Here is a 19,871-nt window from a genome sequence, read left to right on the forward strand (position 1 = left end):
AAAACTCTTGTCTCTTCTGGTTTTCCTGAGAGATAAATTGGTCAGAATTAAGCTCCGTGACATAAATAGTGGGAGCCAAAGATCTGAATCACGTCTTGGTTTCAAATCTTGCTACCCACAACGGAGTTGTGAGCTCTTGTCAAGTTACTTACGGTATTTGTGCCTCAATTATCTCAGCTGTTAAATGGGGATAATGAAAGTTCCTACATCATTTACTTGTGAAAAACACATGACATGTAAAGCACGAGGAGACGGCCTGGCACAATGCAATAAACTTTCACAAATACTCGCTTTCATTCTTTCTTGCAGGGGATTACTGAGAGGATCCACAAGATAATGCGTGTGAAAGGGCTTGCGAAACCGTAAGGACTATCTTAATGGCAGAGTTCTCTCTTTTTTTCTTTTCTTTTAAATGGTCCCGATGACGCTAGACTGTTCGAGAGGCGCGAGGCCAAGCGCAGCCTCAATGCGGTCATTGTCGTGGGCCGCCCCTCCCCCGCTCGGGGCGCTTCTCCATGGCAACGCGGGCTTCACCTCTCCCCGCCTCCTCGGGACCGCAGACCGGAAGCAGCCCGCGCCGGGGGCTTCTGGGAAAAGGCTTCTTAGCGGCGTTTCTGCGTCTGCTGTGGACAGCGAAGCTGCTGCGGTTCCTGAGCCGGAGGTTTGCGCCGGTGTGCGGGGACGTTATAAGTGGGAGGGGGACACCGGGCTAGGGTATGCAGCCGTCTTAGCAGGAGCCGGCGGGGAAGCCTGCCCCGGACCTTCCTCAGCTTCCCGAGAGGCGCGAGGAACAGGCCGCGGCCTCCGCGCCTAGCAGTTCTGGGGCGGGGAGAGGTAGGCGGGAGCGGGAGGCCTGCTTGGGTCTTCGGCATCTGCGGAGAGTCCTCTGACCCTCTGTGTCCTCCGAGACCCTCACCTTCCCCCTCCCCCACCGGCCGGTTTTGTTCTATTTCGAGGCCCTGGCGTATCGCGGAGGGTTCTGGGAGTCGTGTTGGGAGGAGGCGGGAGTGGGGCGGGACTTGCGCGGGGCTGCTGGGATCTGTAGTCCAGCCGGCCGCGGGCGGAAGTACCATGGTTCCGACGCTGTTGTCACAGGGTGGCCTTTTAGTCATCTGAAATCCGCTGTCCTGAGTGCTGGGAAGAGGGGCTAGAGGACGTTGGGCCTGGGTCGGGCTACACAGGGGTCAATGCAGCAGTGAGGTGGGCGATCACCTGGGACCAGGTACCCTTCCCAAACGTTGTCGGTACCGTGGACAAGTAGTATGCGCTACAATGTAAAAGGAAGAGAAATTTGTGTAGAAATACTTGAACCATTGATAAGCAGGTCTTGGAATAGAAACGAATGAGTGTTGGCTAGACCTTATTTATAGGGCCACCACACTCCAGAATATTTAATTAAACCAGTATGTATTATTTGTCTGATAAGGCCTTCTCTGATTCAGTCTTCATCTTGCTTGCGAGTTACAATAAATTTTTTTAAGTTGTTATTGTTCAGATTCTGAGCCCTGAGTATAAATAAATAGAGTAGGCTGAATTGCCTGTTGATAGTATGTGACGTGAACAACAGCTCGGGCATGATAGTGCAAATAATAAAGGTCCAGGAACAGCATACAGTTTTCCTGAAGGTGGAAGCTGGGGAGTGAGTCATCCAGTGTAAGGACAAGACACTGGACCACTGCAAGAAGTTAAGGTGCTTATGTGAGTGCCTTTTCTTAATAGAATTTTCTGCGATTAATGCCTATCATTATAAATATAAATGTACTTATGGTGCGATGGAAGACAATATTTACATATGTGCAAGATAATTTTTCAAAATTATGTGATCTGTTTTTCACATATGATCTTTTCAATATTATGTGATCTGTTACTTAGCAAGTGAACATTTTTTCACATATATTTTAAGTCCAAGGAGTTCTTAAACACCTTAAAAATATTTAAGTTTTTAAAAAACATTTTGTAAAGAAAAATTTTTTAAGCACGTAATAATAAAGCGAATCTTCCTTTTGAGTTGACCTGTGTGTGTCAGGAAACACCAGTCCTGAATTGCAAATAATGGGTTCCACGGTCAGGCACATTTCAAAAGCACTGAAGTAGTCTGGTTCTTAATTGGATTCTTCTGATTATTGGGTTTGTTGTCTTAGTAGGTCATGATTGGCAAACTTTTTCTTTAAGGGTTCATGTAGTAAATAAGGTCATGAATAACTTACCGATAATGCTACAGTCTGAGAAATACGTTAGGCTATTTCATCCTTGTGTGAACATCATAGAATGTACTTACACAAACCTAGATGGTGTAGCCTAGTACACATTTAGGCTATCTGGTATAGCTTGTTGCGCCTAGGCTACAAACTTGAATAGTATGTTACTGTACTGAATGCTGTAGAGAATTGTAACACAATGCTAAGTATTTGTGTATCAAAACATAGAAAGGAGAGAATAAAATATAGTATAAAAGGTTTTTTAAAAAAACATATGCCTGTACAGGGCACTTACTATGAATGGAGCTTGCTGGATTGAAAGTTGCTCTGAGAAGTCAGTGAGTGAGTGGTGAATTTGGAGGCCTAGGACATTATTGTACACTCCAATAGACTGTATAAACACTGAACATTTAGGCTACACTACATTTATTAAGAAAACATTTTTTTCTTCAATAATTAACCTTAGCTTACTGGAACTTTTTCACTTGTAAACTTTTCCTTTTTTTTTTTTTTTTTTTTTTTTTTTTTTTTTTTTTTTTTTTTTGAGTTGGAGTCTTGCTCCATCACTCAGGCTGGAGTGCAGTGGCCTGATCTCGGCCTAACGCAACCTCTGCTTCTCAGGTTCAAGCAGTTCTGCCTCAGCCTCCTGAGTAGCTGGGATTACAGGTGTGCAGCACCATGCCCAGCTAATTATTGTATTTTTAGTAGAGACGGGGTTTCACCATGTTGGTAAGGCTGGTCTCGAACCCTTGACCGTGTGATCTGCCTGCCTTGGCCTCCAAAGTGCTGGGATTACAGGTGTGAGCCACCACATCCAGCCAACTTTTACGTTTTTTTTTTTTTTAACTTTTTTACTCTTTTGTAATAATACTTTGCTTAAAATACAAACACATTGTACAGCTGTACAAATATATTTATATCCTTATTCTGTAAGCTTTTTGCTATTTTTAAATTTAATTTTTAGAGACAGTGTCTCTGTTGCCCAGGCTGGAATGCAGTGGTGCAGTCATAGCTCACTGGAGCCTGGAACTCCTGGACTTTAGTGATCTTCCTGCCTTAGCCTCCTAAAGTGCTGGGATTACAGGCATGAGCCACTGCACCTGCCCAGTTTTTTTTTTTTTTTTTTTTTTTTTTTTGTTAAAAGCTAAGACAAACACATACCTAGGCTTACACAGGTTCTGGATTATCAATAACATTGTTTTCTACCTCCACATCTTGTCCCACTGGAAGGTTTTCAGGAACAGTAACATGTATGGAGCTGTCATCTCCATGATAACAGTGCCTTCTATAATACCTCCTGAAGGACCTGCCTGAAGCCATTTTGCAGTTAACTTTTTTTTTTAATAAGTAGGAGGAGCACACTCTAAAATAGTATAGTATAAAAAAGTATAGTTTAGTAAATACATAAACCAGTAATATAGTTGTTTGTTACTGTTACCGGTTTTTTTTGTTTTTTTTTTTCTCATCATTCTTGTCTGCTTAGTTACCAAGTTTTATATACCATATATAACTGTATGTGCTAAACTGGCAAAACAGCAGGTTTGTTTACACAAGCATCACCACAAACATGTGAGTAATGCATTGACCCTAAAACAGCTACAGTGTCTCTAGGTGAATCTTGAATTTTTCAGCTCCATTATGTGGTCATTCATTGACCCCAATGTCATTATGTAGTACATGACTGTGTTAGGTGTTTTTAGGCCATCTAGTCTGTTGAAACTACTCAACTCTGCTATTGTAGTGTGAAGTATGAATAAATACAAATATTTATGGAAACAGTCATGTTAATTTCATATCATTTCCACATGTCATGAGGTATTCATTTGATTTTGGGGAGCTTCATTTCCTAAAATATTAGGTATTCATTTAATTTTAAGGAGCTCCATTCTCTAAGGCACTGTGGTGAAGACCACAGCCATTTAAAAATGTGAAAATTGTTCTTTATGCAAGTGTTGTACAGAAATGGGCGGCAGGCTAGATTTGGCCATGAAGCTGTAGTTTGCCAACTCTTGGTGTAGGTTATTGGTTGAAGTTTGTAATTCAGTCAAAGAACAGGTATCTTTTACTTCTTTTATCAGTGTAAGTCCAAATTCTTAGGATATTTTTTGCTCATTTATATTTTATATTTCTTGTACCTCAGGAGTACCGTGAAGAAAACGGGGTATTGCCCTGAGGCTTATATTCTGCCTCAGTTGTCTTTTCTTGAAGTATTATAAATCAGAATGTCTGCACAGTCAGTGGAAGAAGATTCAATACTTATCATCCCAACTCCAGATGAAGAGGAAAAAATTCTGAGAGTGAAGTTGGAGGAGGATCCTGATGGTGAAGAGGGATCAAGTATCCCCTGGAACCATCTCCCTGACCCAGAGATTTTCCGACAGCGATTCAGGCAGTTTGGATATCAGGATTCACCTGGGCCCCGTGAGGCTGTGAGCCAGCTCCGAGAACTTTGCCGTCTATGGCTCAGGCCAGAGACACACACAAAAGAACAAATCTTGGAGCTGGTAGTGCTGGAGCAGTTTGTTGCCATCCTACCCAAAGAGCTACAGACTTGGGTTCGAGATCATCATCCAGAGAATGGAGAGGAGGCAGTGACAGTGCTGGAAGATTTGGAGAGTGAACTTGATGACCCTGGACAACCGGTGAGCTTGCTTCTGTCATTTCCTGGGTGAGAAGCACTGGCATCGCAGTAGGCAAAGCTGCTGAATTAATTCCACTCAACTAAGTTAGAATTATGTTTATGCCTTCTCCCCCATTCCCCTACCAGTCCCTGTTATCTGTGCTTCTTTGCCATTTAGGCCTCTGCAATATATGTTTTATGGGGTTTCTCTTACATGTTTTTAGTTCTGATTCTCATTAAAATTCTTTCTGTGAATCAAATCTTTCTGTTTCTAGGTTTCTCTCCGTCGACGGAAACGGGAAGTGCTAGTAGAAGACATGGTACCTCAAGAAGAAGCTCAGGGATTACCAAGTTCTGAGCTTGATGCTGTGGAGAACCAGCTCAAGTGGGCATCCTGGGAGCTCCATTCCTTAAGGCACTGTGGTGAGGACCAGAACTCTGTGTGGGCTAGAGGGTGAAATAGAGTGTAGGCCTTTTGTTCAGAACTTTGCTTGCTCTCACTGGTGGGTATGTGGGGGAATCAGATCACTCTCAACCTGATACAAGATCTTGATTTATTTCTCATTAAGTTGATTTTGCTGGCCTCAGACCTTTTATTCCTAGACATTAACATCTTCAACCTTTTCTTCCCTTTCAGTCTCCTTCCTAAAAAGACTTGCCCATATCAGGCTAGCATTTGCCTTACTTTGAGCTAGCACCCACCCACAGACCAAGTCCCTCTATTTTGCATTCAGTATTACTTGTCATCTGTTTTCCATCCTTTTACTTTCAATCTCCTGCCTAATTCTATTGGTACAGTAAGCTTACTGAAGCCCCTTCTGATCTCTTTGTTGTGCATCACTGAAGTCTTTCTAAATATTTAACTATTTCTGATTTTCTTCAGCTCCTACCTAGAGTCATTTTCTTCTAAGAAGCTGCTTTTGTAGAAATGATATTTGGAGTAATTTTTTTCCTTTGTCTAAGTATTTATGCAAAAAAAAAAAAAAAAAAGTCTCCTTGGCTATAATATGCTCTAAATGCAGAAAAGCTTTTTTAAAAGCTCATAGTTGTATTAATTCACTGAGACTAGTCTTTCCCAATATGTTGGCAATTAACACCATATACTTATGTGTATTCTTTGATATAGCCCAGTATATTCCTAAAACTGCTGGATTGCTTTCTTACGTTTATGTGAACGAAAATGAAATTTTGTTTGACTTTGCCACTGAATGAGGTCTGAGCAGGTTTTCTTCGCATCTGAGGGGACAGTGCCAGCCAATCAGAGCTTTGGGGATTTGGCTTAAGTCTGCTGAAAATCTGCAGTTTTACATGTTTCATGGGCCATTCTGTGCAATAAAGTTTGAGAAGCGTCATCCTTGCTATATGGGGCTGATATTTTCAACTTCTCATCATTTGAATTTTAAAATGACTTTTCACCCATAAGCGTCTTCCACACTTGGGAATTTCTGTTTCCTCTGTGCTGTTTGTCTCCACTTAATCTTCACACTCACTCCTCTGTTTTTCAAGTCTCCAAGCCTCACTAACCCCCTCTAATCTTTCATTCTCTCTCTCTTAGCCTTATCTCCTGACTTTATCTTTTTATTAATTATTTACTCTTTTCCTCTTTGCTGAAAGCAGTTGCTAACCCTGTATGAACCGTATCTTAACTCCTTAAGGCATGAAGTTTCAGAAAAGTCTTAAATTGCACTTGTGTTCTCTCTGCCTGAATGGGAGTGATGGTACCATATGTTTGTAATTCAGGCTTTTCTTTCATTGGACACATTTCACCGAGGCTTAGAAATAACCGTTTTTCTAAGTACCATGAGAAATACCACACAGGGCAAGCTTCTTTTATTGGAAAACTTTCATTTATTAGGGGCACATTGAATTTTTATGTCATATCTTTAGTAAACATAGGCTGCCCCCAGCTTATCATTGGCCCTTCTTGTCAAGACTCCTGTGTTCTGCTTTTAATCTGATATTGACTGTGACTTGACTTGTCTTATTCATTTCAGAAATGGCCACTTTCTGGCATATTTTTTTAATGTACATCTTCATATTTTGACGTGATTTCTGGTTTTCTCAAAGCAAAAGAACATTATAATGATTTTCTAATGGCCAATTTTATTTGATTTTTATTTGTACAAAGTTTTATCCATACCTAGCCACATTACTTTGTCTCCCTAACATCTTATAATCTACTGTCTTTCTGCCCTTTGTTTTCTGACTACTATTTATAAACCACTTGACTATGTTTTATTCAGATAGAATCTCTTATATCATGATGTTATACTGTTATTTCAGAGAAATTTCATTTTTTTCTCTTTTGAGAGTAGGCCTTCACACCAGTTTCAGAGTGGTTTATAGATGTGTGCAAGCTATTTTAGTTCACTAAAAAAAATTTTTTTAGGTTCCTTTTTCCCTGAATAGATAATGAGTGATATTTACATTTTCTGTTTATTTCAGATGATGATGGTAGGACTGAAAATGGAGCACTAGCTCCAAAGCAGGAGCTTCCTTCAGCAGTAGAATCCCGTGAAGTTCCTGGCACTCTCAATATGGGTGTTCCTCAAATTTTTAAATATGGAGAAACCTGTTTCCCCAAGGGCAGGTTTGAAAGAAAGAGAAATCCCTCTCGAAAGAAACAACATATATGCGATGAATGTGGAAAACACTTCAGTCAGGGCTCAGCCCTTATTCTTCATCAAAGAATTCACAGTGGGGAGAAACCTTATGGATGTGTTGAGTGTGGGAAAGCATTCAGCCGAAGTTCCATTCTTGTGCAACACCAGAGAGTCCACACTGGAGAAAAACCTTACAAATGTCTTGAATGTGGGAAAGCCTTTAGCCAGAATTCGGGGCTTATTAATCATCAGAGAATCCATACTGGGGAGAAACCTTATGAATGCATTCAGTGTGGGAAATCATATAGTCAAAGCTCAAATCTTTTTAGACATCAGAGAAGACACAATGCAGAAAAACTTCTGAATGTTGTGAAAGTTTAAGGAATTGGAAAAAAAAAGAATCAGCACTCAGGTCTTTTTCTTCAGAAATGAAGACAAAATTTAAAATATGAAATGATAAAGAATAGTTTTTTCCTAATTGACTGTCAGAAAATCCACTGGGAAATGTAAAAATCTTCACTCACCATTATGATTTTATCTTGAAAGAAATGGTGTCGTACCTGCCTAGAAACTGAAATTTTAAACTTAATTCAGGTCTTAATGCCTAAATTTTCCATGTGATGTTTATAGTCTCTATTACTTTTCCAAATAATGAACTACTTGATTCTTTGTCCCTTTCTTGAAAGTTTCCTTTAAGACAAATAACATTATTTCTGCATTGATCATTGAAATGTTCTTTATAAGGATATATTACCTTATATATTAAAAGGCAATATAGGAATTACAAAGTCTGAAAACTATTTTAAATAATCTTTTGAAAATTTACCCTTGTTTGCTTTTACCTAATTTGAATATGCATTTGAGAAAACAGAGGATAAAGGATGGCTAAACGCCTCAAAATGAGCCATAAGATCTCAGATAAGAAGTGTTGGTAATAAAACCTCAAAAAGCGAATGGGACATCTAGATTGGGGAAGATATACAAATACTTTGATCTTAGAATTGAAGTGTATCAAGAATTTATCTAAATGTATTCTGCCTGCAGGAAAATTCAAAAGCTACTCATCCTCTATAATTTGGAGTTATCTTACTAATGAAAATAATGTTTTTCCATATATTATTAAAAAGTATACAGTCTAAACAATTTTAAAATAATGAAGATAGAAATTATAGCACTGGGGAAAATTTTGTAGTGGATGGCAGGGTTAAAGGGCAAATGTAAACATAAGGGTGATGGTCTGTCATGGCTTTTAGAAAAAGAGATGAAGATTGAATTCATTATTTTGCCTTCATCTTTGTTAAGGACAGAAAATTCCCTAACAGGTGGACAAGTATCAGGTTATCTATTTTTTATTCCTTTGGTACAAAAGGGTTGAACACCAGGCTAAAAAAGCAGCCATGCATTTATTATTAAACATTTTATACCGACAAGGCACTGTGCTAGGTACTGTACTTCTACCATAAATAGGTAGGTATTTCTTCCACTGTAAATCATAGGGGTTTGGTACAAAGCTGTTTTATGTAAGTTAGCCTCTTCCCCTTGTCTGAGCATTCCCCAGGGGAGGTCACCTGTAAGGTTCCCAGAACTGTAGTTCTCTTACCAGGGTGTTGTATTTGGAGGGGGAGGAGAACTTGGCTCAAAGAGCTAGCCAACTCTCCAGTGTTCTTCAGAGGTGAGTCCACAATACTGGATCACAATTTGGAAGTTTGTAAATCATTTTAAAGAACTAATCAATCTCTAATAGCATTGAGGTTGTACGTACATGTTAAGTTGAATGGACTGTTCTATTTAAAAACATAAACAACTAGACTATTAACAACTAGTTTATTAACTATCCTATCAGAATTGAATTATTTTTTTTAATTTTCAGTCTTAACACATTTTTTAAAATGTATTAAAGTAATACATTGTAGTAGTAGGATTATATACTCCTTGGCTGAGAATCCCAAGTACTGTGGTTCTACTGTTTAGTGGAAAACTCTGGAAGTTAAAATATAGAATATGAGAGAAGGCTTTTCTATAATGGGCATCATTGTGTGGAAAATGGCCCATGTGAATACAAATACTTCCTAGTTCAGAGATTTTGGTTATATCTGGTGCTAGGATCAAGTTTAAAAACGGAAGGTGAGATTTTGCATGAGCCTATTAAAAAGCATAGTAATAAATGCAAGGCCAGCTGGTGGAGAAGTGAGGCAGAATGGAGCTTGTTTATAGGTTTTCTGATAACAATTATAAGAAATGTGCTTTATAGATTAAGATTTATTGAAGTATAAATATGTAGTAATGATATAATGTATTTTAAGTTATACAAGAAAATGTAGGGACTTTTGTTTGGGTCTTTTTGTGGCTGAGGGGAAACAAGTCAATGTCCAATAAAGCTATAAACTCCTCTGCTCTAAGATAAATGATGAGTTGATTTATTTATTTATAACTGGCTTCTTTCCAAGTAGGTTTTGAGGTGGCATATTTGGAAGACAGCTGGGATGACAGAATTCTTGTATCAGAGTAGGTAAGAAGGGAGCAACTTCTCAATGGCTGTTATGTCATGCTTTTTAAGATCGTATATACAAGGAAGCTTCCCTGTGATAGATTCGTCATAAATACCAAAGATACTTGGTAATGTGAGTGTAGAAAAAGTAGTATTAGGGTTGGCACATACTGTTTTTGTCTTGTCAACTCTAATATCTGTACATTGTTCAGAAAGGATTCTGAGGCTAAGGTAAAGCTCTGTGGGAAAAGGGACTGGACCAAAAACAAAAAAAAACTGGATGGTGGCACATAAGAGGAGGAAATAAGATATGTACTTTCTATCTCTTGTTAGGCTTAGTCCCCACTAGACAAATCGATTTTAAATAACTATGTAGTAATTTTAAAATTCCATCCACACATTCATTTACACCCACACAGATAGTCATAGAAATTTGGGGGAGTGCCTAGTTTCTGATGAAGTGGTGATGTGGCAAGTGCCAAGCAGTGGCATAGCCAGAACATCTGTTTGGTTTTGCAAATGAGCAGTCATTTTAGGTCATGCAGACTGCTGATATCTGCCCAGTAGCCACTGAGTATTTGCTGGTTTTTTTCTTCTGTCTTTCTTGGAGGTTAAGCTCCCTATGATCATACCCAGCTGGTACTTGATCTTTAGCAATATGTCTCATATTCATGGAAATTGAAGGGAGGGTTACATGTATTGAAATAATCTGCATGCTAGGCATTGGATTAGACACTATATCTGTCTCAGTTACATTTGTAGACTAGGAAAGCAAGATTCAGAGATCATGTGGCTTGCCTGTCACTGATTAGAGATAAAACTCACATCTGGCTGGTTTGGTAGACTCCAGGGACATAAGCACCATGCCATGGGTGGTGACTAGTAAACCTTTATAAATGTGTGTTTATGGTTAACAAATGTGAAAGCTATTAAACATTGCTGGTTTGAATTTTTTACAGTACAGAAATGTAAAATTAAAAAAGGATATTTCCTTTCACAGTGTTACCCAGAACTCATAATAATTTGGTTTGTTGTTCTTCCAGATTTAGGCATATACTTATTTAATCAAAAATGTGTTAATAGCTGACACCTGTGGTTGCTGTGCAGGCACTGTTTTACATGTGTTATCATGGATTAACTCTTAATTCTCAGCTACCATATAAAGTAGGAATAACCCCATTTCACATGCACTACACTGAGACATGCCTCCTCTCCCCCTACATTGATGAAGACATTCTTTTTTCATAACTATATGCTATTTCTGTTGCATAAATATCCTTTAATTCCCCCATGGCTTGATAATTAGGTTCTTATAAAGGTATAGTTAACATTCCTGTACATGTATTTTGCTATTTGTGTGGGTATTTCTGTAGGATGAGTAACTAGAAATTTATTGGATCAGAATGCACATTTGCAATTTTGAGAAATACTACCAAAAAGATTTTATCAATTTACAACTCCATCATTAGTAAGAGTGCCTGTTTGCCTACTGTCCTGCCAACCCTGAATCCTTAAAAATTGTTGCCAATCTGAGAGGCTAAATTTCTTTCTTTTCTTTGAATGTTAATGAGGAGGAACATCTTTTCATGTTTCTTGGCCATTTGCATTTCCTATTATGAATTGCTTTTGCCCATTTTTCTTTTTTAATTATGAAAGTCTAATGACTATCCTCTCATTGTATAAAACATAACAAAACTTTGAATAGAGAGACCCTTTTCTCCATTGCTGCCGACACATTCCACTTACAGTTTAACATACATCCTCTAGTCACCTTTCCATACAAATATATAGACACATAAAAACACTTTTTACATAAATAGGATCTCATATTCCGTAGCTTGCTTTTTAAAATTTTGGTTTCAAAAACAGATAACAGGTCTTTAAATTTCTTTAACGGTTGAATAGGATTGAATATTATGAAAATGCCATTATTTATTCCCTTAATTTTTTTTTCCTCTCACTATTACATTGCCAAAGTAAACATCCTATTCAGATGTCTTTGTGCATGTGTGTGAATATTTCTTTAGGCTGGAGTCCAGTAAGATGGATTGTTGGGTAAAAGAGTTTGTTCCCTATCTACCTTTAGTCTTCCCAAAGGCCTTCATAACTGTATATTCACCAACTGTATGGAAAGTATTCATTTCCTCATATAACCATACCTCCACTTGATAGTTTTTATCCGTTGGGCTAAAAAGAAAAAAGAATCCTTTCTTATTTTGCATTTCCCTGTTACCAAAAATGGTGAGACTGGGGTTCTTTTCATGATTATTGGCCATTTATAGTTTTACTGTGGATTGTTTGTATCTTTTACCTGCTTTCTATTGGGTTATGTGTGGATATCTTTTTTGTTCAGCATCTCTTTCTCCATCTTCTGGTAACACAACCCTTATTTATTTGTGGGGAACCCATTCCCTGTGGTTTAGGTGAGCACATGACCAGGCCTGGCCTCCTGAGTCCCATAGCTTCCTAGCCACAGTGATTAAAGAATGGGTATATAACTTAAGCCAGGCTAAGGAGAGCCCTCAACAGAACTTCTGCTGGAACTACTGGAAAGAAGGCTTTATGGTGATCCCAGGAACCAAGGACGATGTAAGCCTGAATTTGTGCCATATGGAGAGAGTCTGTCTGGGGAGAAACTTGGATGCTAACAGAAATGGAAAGAGAACTAAGTTCCGATGTCGTTTTTCTGGAGGCCCTAGATCCAGCTGTGCCTAAAGCCTGCCCTACCTCCGGACTTTAAAGTTTTGTGAGCCAATAAAGTCCCTTTCTTGTTTAAGATAATTGAATTGGGTTTCTGTTCTAATTAATATAGGTTATTTGTATTTTCTTATTGATTTGTAGAAAACCTTTGTAATTTTAAATTTTAGACTTTATGCACTATATAAGTTAATAAAATTAGCATGGCCTTCCATGATCTGGCCTCTGTCAACTTTTGCCATTTGTTACTCTACTCTCCCTACAACACATACCACACACATACACTTTACATTTCAATCGTAACTGAATATTGATGTTGGGAATGTCTGGATGAACAGCTTTTTACACAATTGCCTCTTTGGCTGTTCTTTTCTTTCTTCCTCTAGACTCATTAACCTGCAACTTAAGACTAGGGGTTATACTACTAAGTGCCGTACCCATCTCCTACCATTGTTCTTGGGGCATGCCCCTCAAGCATCCCGTGTATGCAACCCTTGGAGCCCTTCCAATGACCTCCATCCCCACTCCATGGTTCACTGGCTCTTTGTTTCATTCTCAGACCTGTGGACTTAAGACCTGAATGAACACAGATCAGAGCAGCCTCACCCTGTGGGCTCTTATCTATAGCAGGAAATGTAGCAATGTTCTATGTTACCTGGCACCTCTGATTAATCACATCTCCCAAGATGGAGTTTTCAAAGAGATGTCTTTCAAAATTGAACAAACCATTTTGCCAGCTTTTATCAGTACATTTAAATGCCTACTCTGGGTCAGGCACTGTTCTGGGATTTATATCTGTTGCTTTGTGTGAAAAACTACATGGCAGTGGAAAACCAGCAGTAAATGAGAAACAGTTTTTTAAAAAGAGCATATTGTATGTCATATGATGGCAAGTAGTTAAGGAGAAAATAAATCAGGAAAGGGATACAAAATGTCAAGAAGGAAAGATACTGCAATTTAGATAGGTTGGCCAGGGAAGGTTTCATTGAGAAAGTGACACTGGAGAAAAGATAGTATAATGAAGCAAGCCATGAGACTGGAGAATGTTCCAGGCATGGAAACAGCAATTGCAAAGCAACTTGATGAGGGAGCAATGCCTCATTTGTTCAAGAAAGCAAAGAGGCAAGTATGGCTAGAGCAGAATGAACGTGAGGGGTAGTAGGTGAAGCCAAAAAGATAAATGTGGTGACAGTGGCAGGGAGAAGCTGGATCATGGAGGACCTGGTTAGCTATTAATAGAACTTTTCTTTTAATGTAATGGGAGACCATTAGAGGTTTTGAGCAAATGAGTAATGTGACAAGGTGCTGAGAACAGCTGAACAAAACAAAATCTCCATCTAGTTTATCTTAATTCTTAAAATGTTACTTTACATATTTTCTTATAAAGGTAATAGGAAAAGTTTAGAAATAAAAATCACCCAAAAAGTCACCGAGTCCATAATTCTAATAACATCCCATTAACATTTTCTGTTCTCTACATGCCTATATAAGTGTTCTAACATCTATATACCTCTCCCCATCTAATTCACACCATTATTTACAACAAATATATATTTAGAAAACAAAAAAATCTGTGTCTATATGCTGGTTTGTTAACCTTATGGCATCCTTCTTTCCTCTGAACTTTAGATCAACTGCTGCCTAAGGCTAATCTCTCCACTGGATCCAAGCTGTCTTCTCACACCTACTCAAAGACATACTCAATCCTCACCTTTTTCACATTATCAGTTTTTTCTGTCTTATGAACTTGTCTAATTAACATATAGATATGCTATTTTTATCACTCACACAAAAACCTTCAGGCCAAGATGGAGTATAGGGATCAGATCTGCCTGAACAAATATCATACAAAATATAGCAGACACAGGCAAAGAATGGGAAGATAGGATTCATGAGAGAGAAAAAAAATAAGCAAACTTGAATTGCCCATTTACTTGTCTGGGAAGAGGTTCCAGGCCACAGCATGGAGAGAGGGGACTCAGGCAGAGACTAGCAGTTTTCTTGAGTTGAGAAGGTGGAACAAGGAGTTCTGGAGGCCAAGTGGCCAGCTTTTGCAGGGCAGAGTACCAGAGAGGAGGTAAGTGCACAGAAAGAAAACAGTGGAGATCTGCAGAGTCCCTCTCAAGTATTCAGTTGAGTACTTACAAGCGCATATATGTAAGGCTACCTGAGTTTGGGGAAAGAACTATCCGAAAGGATTAGAGGGAAAAATCACTGGAACTCATGAAGGGACAGGAATGGTATCATCAGCCAGAGTAGGAAACCTCACAATTCATAGAGCATCAGAGCAGTGATTCTCAAGGGCAATTTTGTCCCCCAGGAGAAATTTTTGGTTATCACAACCAGGGAAGATGGGCACTACTGGCATCTAGTAGGTAGAGACCAGAAATGCTACTAAGTAGCCTACAGTTTATAACAAAGAGCCCCAAATGGCAGTAGTGCTAAGGTTGAGAAACTGGGTTAGGTATTACGGAGGATCTTGCCTACTTTGTGGAGAAAAATAAAGACTAAACACTGTGTAAAAACTTAAAAGCAAGACCTGAGAAGACAAACACATCCCAGAAGAAAGCTCAAGAGTACAATGTCCCTAAATTGGACATGAACATGTGTATGTGTGCGTATTTTTAAAATACCCAACACATAACGAGACACAATACCCCTTTGGTATCCAATCCAAAATAAATCATGCAAAGAAGCAGGAAAATAACTCACAATAATATGAAAGATAATCAAAACTGACCCAGAAAAAGACAAATAATTAGTAGAGAAGCATGTTAAAACAATTACAACTTATTTCCTATGATCAAGAAACTACGGACAATATTCAGCATGTTAAGTAGAGAAGGCATAAGAAGTAACCAAATTAAACTTCTAGAGATGAAAACCATAATGTCTGAGATTTTTTTTTTAAAATGCGCAGGATTAGATTGAGTAAACATAAGAAAAAATTATGATGTAGCAATAGAAACTATCCAAAATGAAAAAAAATATAGCATCAGAAAGCTGTATTACAACTTTCAGAAGCCTATGCATAATAGTAACTGGAGTACCCAAAGATGAGGAGAAAGTGGAGACATGGAAAAATATTTTAATCTATGGGATGCAGCTAAAACTACTTAGATGGAAATTTATTGCAATAAAATGCCTATATTAGAATGCTTATATATAAGTGAAATCCATGACACCAGTGATAAAAGAGATGGGAGGGAGGAATTAGGATTACTTTGTTTTTATAAGGTACTTGTACTGCTTATGAAGTGATACAGTGTTATTTGAAAGTGGACTTGGATTAATGGTGAATGTACATTACAAACTTAAGGGCAAACACTAAAAAAAGTTAAAATACACAAAGAAAGAGTAAATGGCATCATATAAAATGCTCAATTAAAATCACAAGACACAGCCAGGTGCGGTGGCTCATGCCTGTAATCCCAGGACTTTGGGAGGCCGAGGTAGGCAGATCACAAGGTCAGGAGTTCAAGACCAGCCTGGCCAAAATGGTGAAACCCAGTCTCTACTAAAAATAAAAAAAATTAGCTGGGCATGGTGGCATATGTCTGTAGACCCAGCTGAGACAGGAGAATTGCATGAACCTAGGAGATGGAGGTGGCAGTGAGCTGAGATCGTGCCACCGCACTCCAGCTTGGGTAACAGAATGAGACTCTGTCTGAAAAAATAAATAAATAAAATAAAATCACAAGACCCATGAGCCAGCTACTCAGGTGGCTGAGGTAGGAGGATCACTTAGACACTGGAGTTTGAGACCAGCCAGGCAACATAGTAAGACCACATATTAAAACAAAACAAAACAAAACAACAACAAAACAACAACAACAACAAAATCACAAGAGGCATTGAAAGAGTAGAAGACAAAAATAGTAACCAAAAAAAGGGTAACAAATAGAAAACAATAACAAATATGGTAATTCAAGTATGTCAATAATCACTTTGAAATATCAATGGTCGAACTGCATCAACTGAAAGAGATTGTCAGAGTGGATCAAAAAACAATATCCAAGTATATATTGTCTACAAGCAATGCAACCCATTTTAAATATAAAAACAAAAATAGATTGCCAGGGCCCGACCCACAGACCCAGGCTTGCATGATGAATGAATAATGCACACTGACACAGATATTTTGCCTGTCAGTCTGGCTAAGGTTCCAGGCCACTCACCAATACTGAGAAGGGTCTGGTAAAGAGTTAGCAGCCGTGGCCCTAGCCAGCTACCAAAGTTCACATTGATTTAGTACAGATTAAATGACAAAGGTCTTGAGTAATTAACTTTGGTTAATTAATTTTGCCAACACCACCCACCCCCCAGAGAGCAGTTCCCCACCTTTTGTGCGCATAAGATCAAAGGCTGGTATTAGGACCACCTGAGTAAACAAGCTATTTAGATAAACTCCTCTATATTTCTAAGTGTTTATGTCCTAAGCTTTTAAGAGAATTCAGCTGCCTTCAGCCAAACATTTTAATGAAGCTATGCAACCCCTGGGCCTTCCAAGAAGTTTTGTAACTATTTCCTATAACTATCTTTTTAATTTTTCCTCTAAAATTTTTCCTACCACCTCCCAAATAGATTAAAATAGAACTCCCAAAATGGATTAAAAGTAAATGGAAGGAGAGAGATATGCCATATTATTATTAATCAAATAAAAGTGGAAGCATCTATATTAATTTCAGACAATGTAGACATCAAAACAAGGAAAAGTATCAGGGATAACAGGAGTATTACATAATGATAGAAGGATTAATTCTCCTAGAAGACATAACAATTCTTAACATGTATGTGCCTGACAACAGTGTCAAAATACATGAGGCAAAACTGATGACACTGCAAGGAGAAATAGACGAATCCACCATGATAGTCAGAGACTTCAATGTCCCTACATCAAACATGAACAGACCCAGCAGGCAGAAAATAGGTAAGGACATAGTTGAACTCAACAACACCATCAACAACTGGATATAATGAACATCTATATACCATTTCACCTAACATGGCAGAATACTCATTCTTCTCAAGTCCACATGGAATATTCACCAAGACAGACCACATTCTAGGCCACAAAACACATGTTAACAAGTTTACAAGAGTAGAAGTCATACAATGTCTGCTCTCAGACCACAGTGGAATTAAACTAGAAATCAATAATAAATAGAGAATCTCAAAATACTTGGCGATTAAACAACACATTTAAAAATAACACATGGGTCAAAGAAGAAATCTCAAAATATATTTTGAACTAAATAAAAATGAACACAGAACGGTTCCAAAATTGTGGTGAGTCCTATAATTCTGGTATGTCTCAATACTTGTTATCAGTAATAATTACGGTGATGTGAAATTTTTGTGTGCCACAGAGATGGCCAGATTTCCTTGTTAATTGTGTCTTTAACTGTGGCTGTCCTAATACTTTTGTCATCCACAGATAATTGTCTTGATCCTTTTCAAGAGGTGGTTCATAATCAGCTATAAAATTCTCATGGGTGCTCTTGAATGAAGGTTTCTGATAACTAGAGACTGTGCCATTGAAATAGAAAAAACCAAAAAAAAGAACTTCCAGGACTGCATAGAGAGCTGATGTTTTCATGAGGACTGTTGGCCCAATATTGGGCAGAACAAGAGTTAATTGTAGGGATTTACCTAGTAGAAGATCAAAATAGGCTGGGCACAGTGGCTCATGCCTGTAATCCCAGCACTTTGGGAGGCTGAGGCCAGAGGATCACTGGAGTTTGAGACTAGCAGTTTGAGACCAGCCTGAGCAATATAGGGAGACCCTGTCTCCACAATCAATCCATCAAAAATCTGGGCATAGTGGTGTACGCCTGTGGTCTCAGCTACTCGAGAGGCTAAAGGAGGAGGATTAGTTGAGCCCAAGAGGTTGAGGCTGCAGTGAGCTGTGAGCACACCACTGCACTCTGGTCTGAGTGACAGAGCCAGGCCCTGTTTCAAAACAACAAAAAACACTGAAATAATCTTTCTTTGACCTTTTCTTCAAAACATTGCTGATGTTTTAAAGAAAGAAGTTTTCCTTTTAATCAAGAAAACTTTTTTCTCTTTTGAGCTATTTACAGCTTTTAATAATTGAGTAAAGTATACTTCTGTAAGCAAAATTTGGAACATATTTCTTTCTCTCTAGTTGACTTCTCTAGAGTTCGAAAACTATTTGTGAGTATTCTTAATTTGTGGCAATACAGTTGTTTGCCTAAGTGCAATAAGAATCTGTCTTCTTTTGTAACAGGCACAATTACAGACACTTTTTATTTTGTTTTATTAAGGCTTTGACTGGAATAGCATGCTTTCAGATTGCTTTTAAAAATTGGGGTTTACTTAGAGAACTAATAAAAGCTCCTTGGAGAAACTGGTCTCATATTTTGTCTGTGTAGCCCCTGTGCAGGGTTTCTGACCTGTGGAAAAGAATGTCACTTTCTGACAGGTCCAGGAGACCCCAAATTATTATAAGACCTTGAAAGAAAAGGCGTTCACCCAATTCATACAAGTATTTGTAGGTTCAAATACATCTATGATGGGGCCCAAGGCTTTAAAAAGTCTAACCAGAGATTCCTATGGAATAAAGTTCCAGCCAAACCAATTTTTTTTTTAAAAAAAGGATTCTATATGGCAAATAATTATTCTTGCTGTACTTTTACGTAAATAATCACACCAAGTATAATAAGACTAAAATGGCCAGGCACAGTGGCTCATGCCGGTAATTCCAGTACTTTGAGGGCCCAAGGCAGGTGGATCACATGAGGCCAGGATTCCAAGTCTAGACCAGCCAACAGGGCAAACCTTTTCTTTACTAAAAATACAAAAATGAGCTAGGCATGGTGGTGCATATCTGCAATCCCAGCTACTTGGGAGGCTGAGGCATGAGAATCTCTTGAACCCATGAGGCAGAGGTTGCAGTGAGCCAAGATTGCACCATTGTACTCCAGCCTGGGTGGCAGAGTGATATTCTGTCTCAAAAAAAAAATTATGGAAGATGTGCTTTCCTAATGATTAAGGATGTTGAGCATCTTGTCATGTGATTATTGACCATTTATTATATACCTTCTTTGGAGGAATAGCTATTCAAGCCATTTGCCCATTTTTTAAATTGGGTTTTGTTGTTGCCTGTGCTTTTACTGTCATATCCAATGAATCACTGCCAAATCCAATGTCACGAAGGTTTCCTCATTTTCTTGTAAGAGCTTTATATTTGTAGCTCTCATGTTTAGGTCTTTGATCCATTTTGTTGTTGTTGTTAATTTCTG

The 19,871-nt window shown here is 38.4% G+C and overlaps 1 protein-coding gene across 2 annotated transcripts; it reads left to right on the forward strand.

Moving 5' to 3' along the window:
• Positions 1–549: 549 nt before the first annotated feature.
• ZNF24 (zinc finger protein 24) lies at positions 550–12,823 on the forward strand. 2 transcript variants are annotated; one of them, XM_017511394.2, is made up of 4 exons: positions 550–661; positions 4,339–4,840; positions 5,094–5,241; positions 7,264–12,823. In XM_017511394.2, exons 2-4 carry the CDS (start codon positions 4,421–4,423, stop codon positions 7,800–7,802), a joined length of 1,107 nt encoding a protein of 368 aa, XP_017366883.1. In that variant the 5' UTR covers positions 550–661; positions 4,339–4,420; the 3' UTR covers positions 7,803–12,823. The 2 variants fall into 2 exon arrangements, with proteins under 2 accessions (XP_017366883.1, XP_017366884.1); XM_017511395.2 differs by having other exon boundaries at positions 580–671.
• Positions 12,824–19,871: the final 7,048 nt, after the last annotated feature.

The sequence above is a fragment of the Cebus imitator genome, unplaced genomic scaffold, assembly GCF_001604975.1.
Source record: "Cebus imitator isolate Cc_AM_T3 unplaced genomic scaffold, Cebus_imitator-1.0 Scaffold448, whole genome shotgun sequence".
In the NCBI taxonomy this organism is placed as follows: Eukaryota; Metazoa; Chordata; class Mammalia; order Primates; family Cebidae; genus Cebus; species Cebus imitator.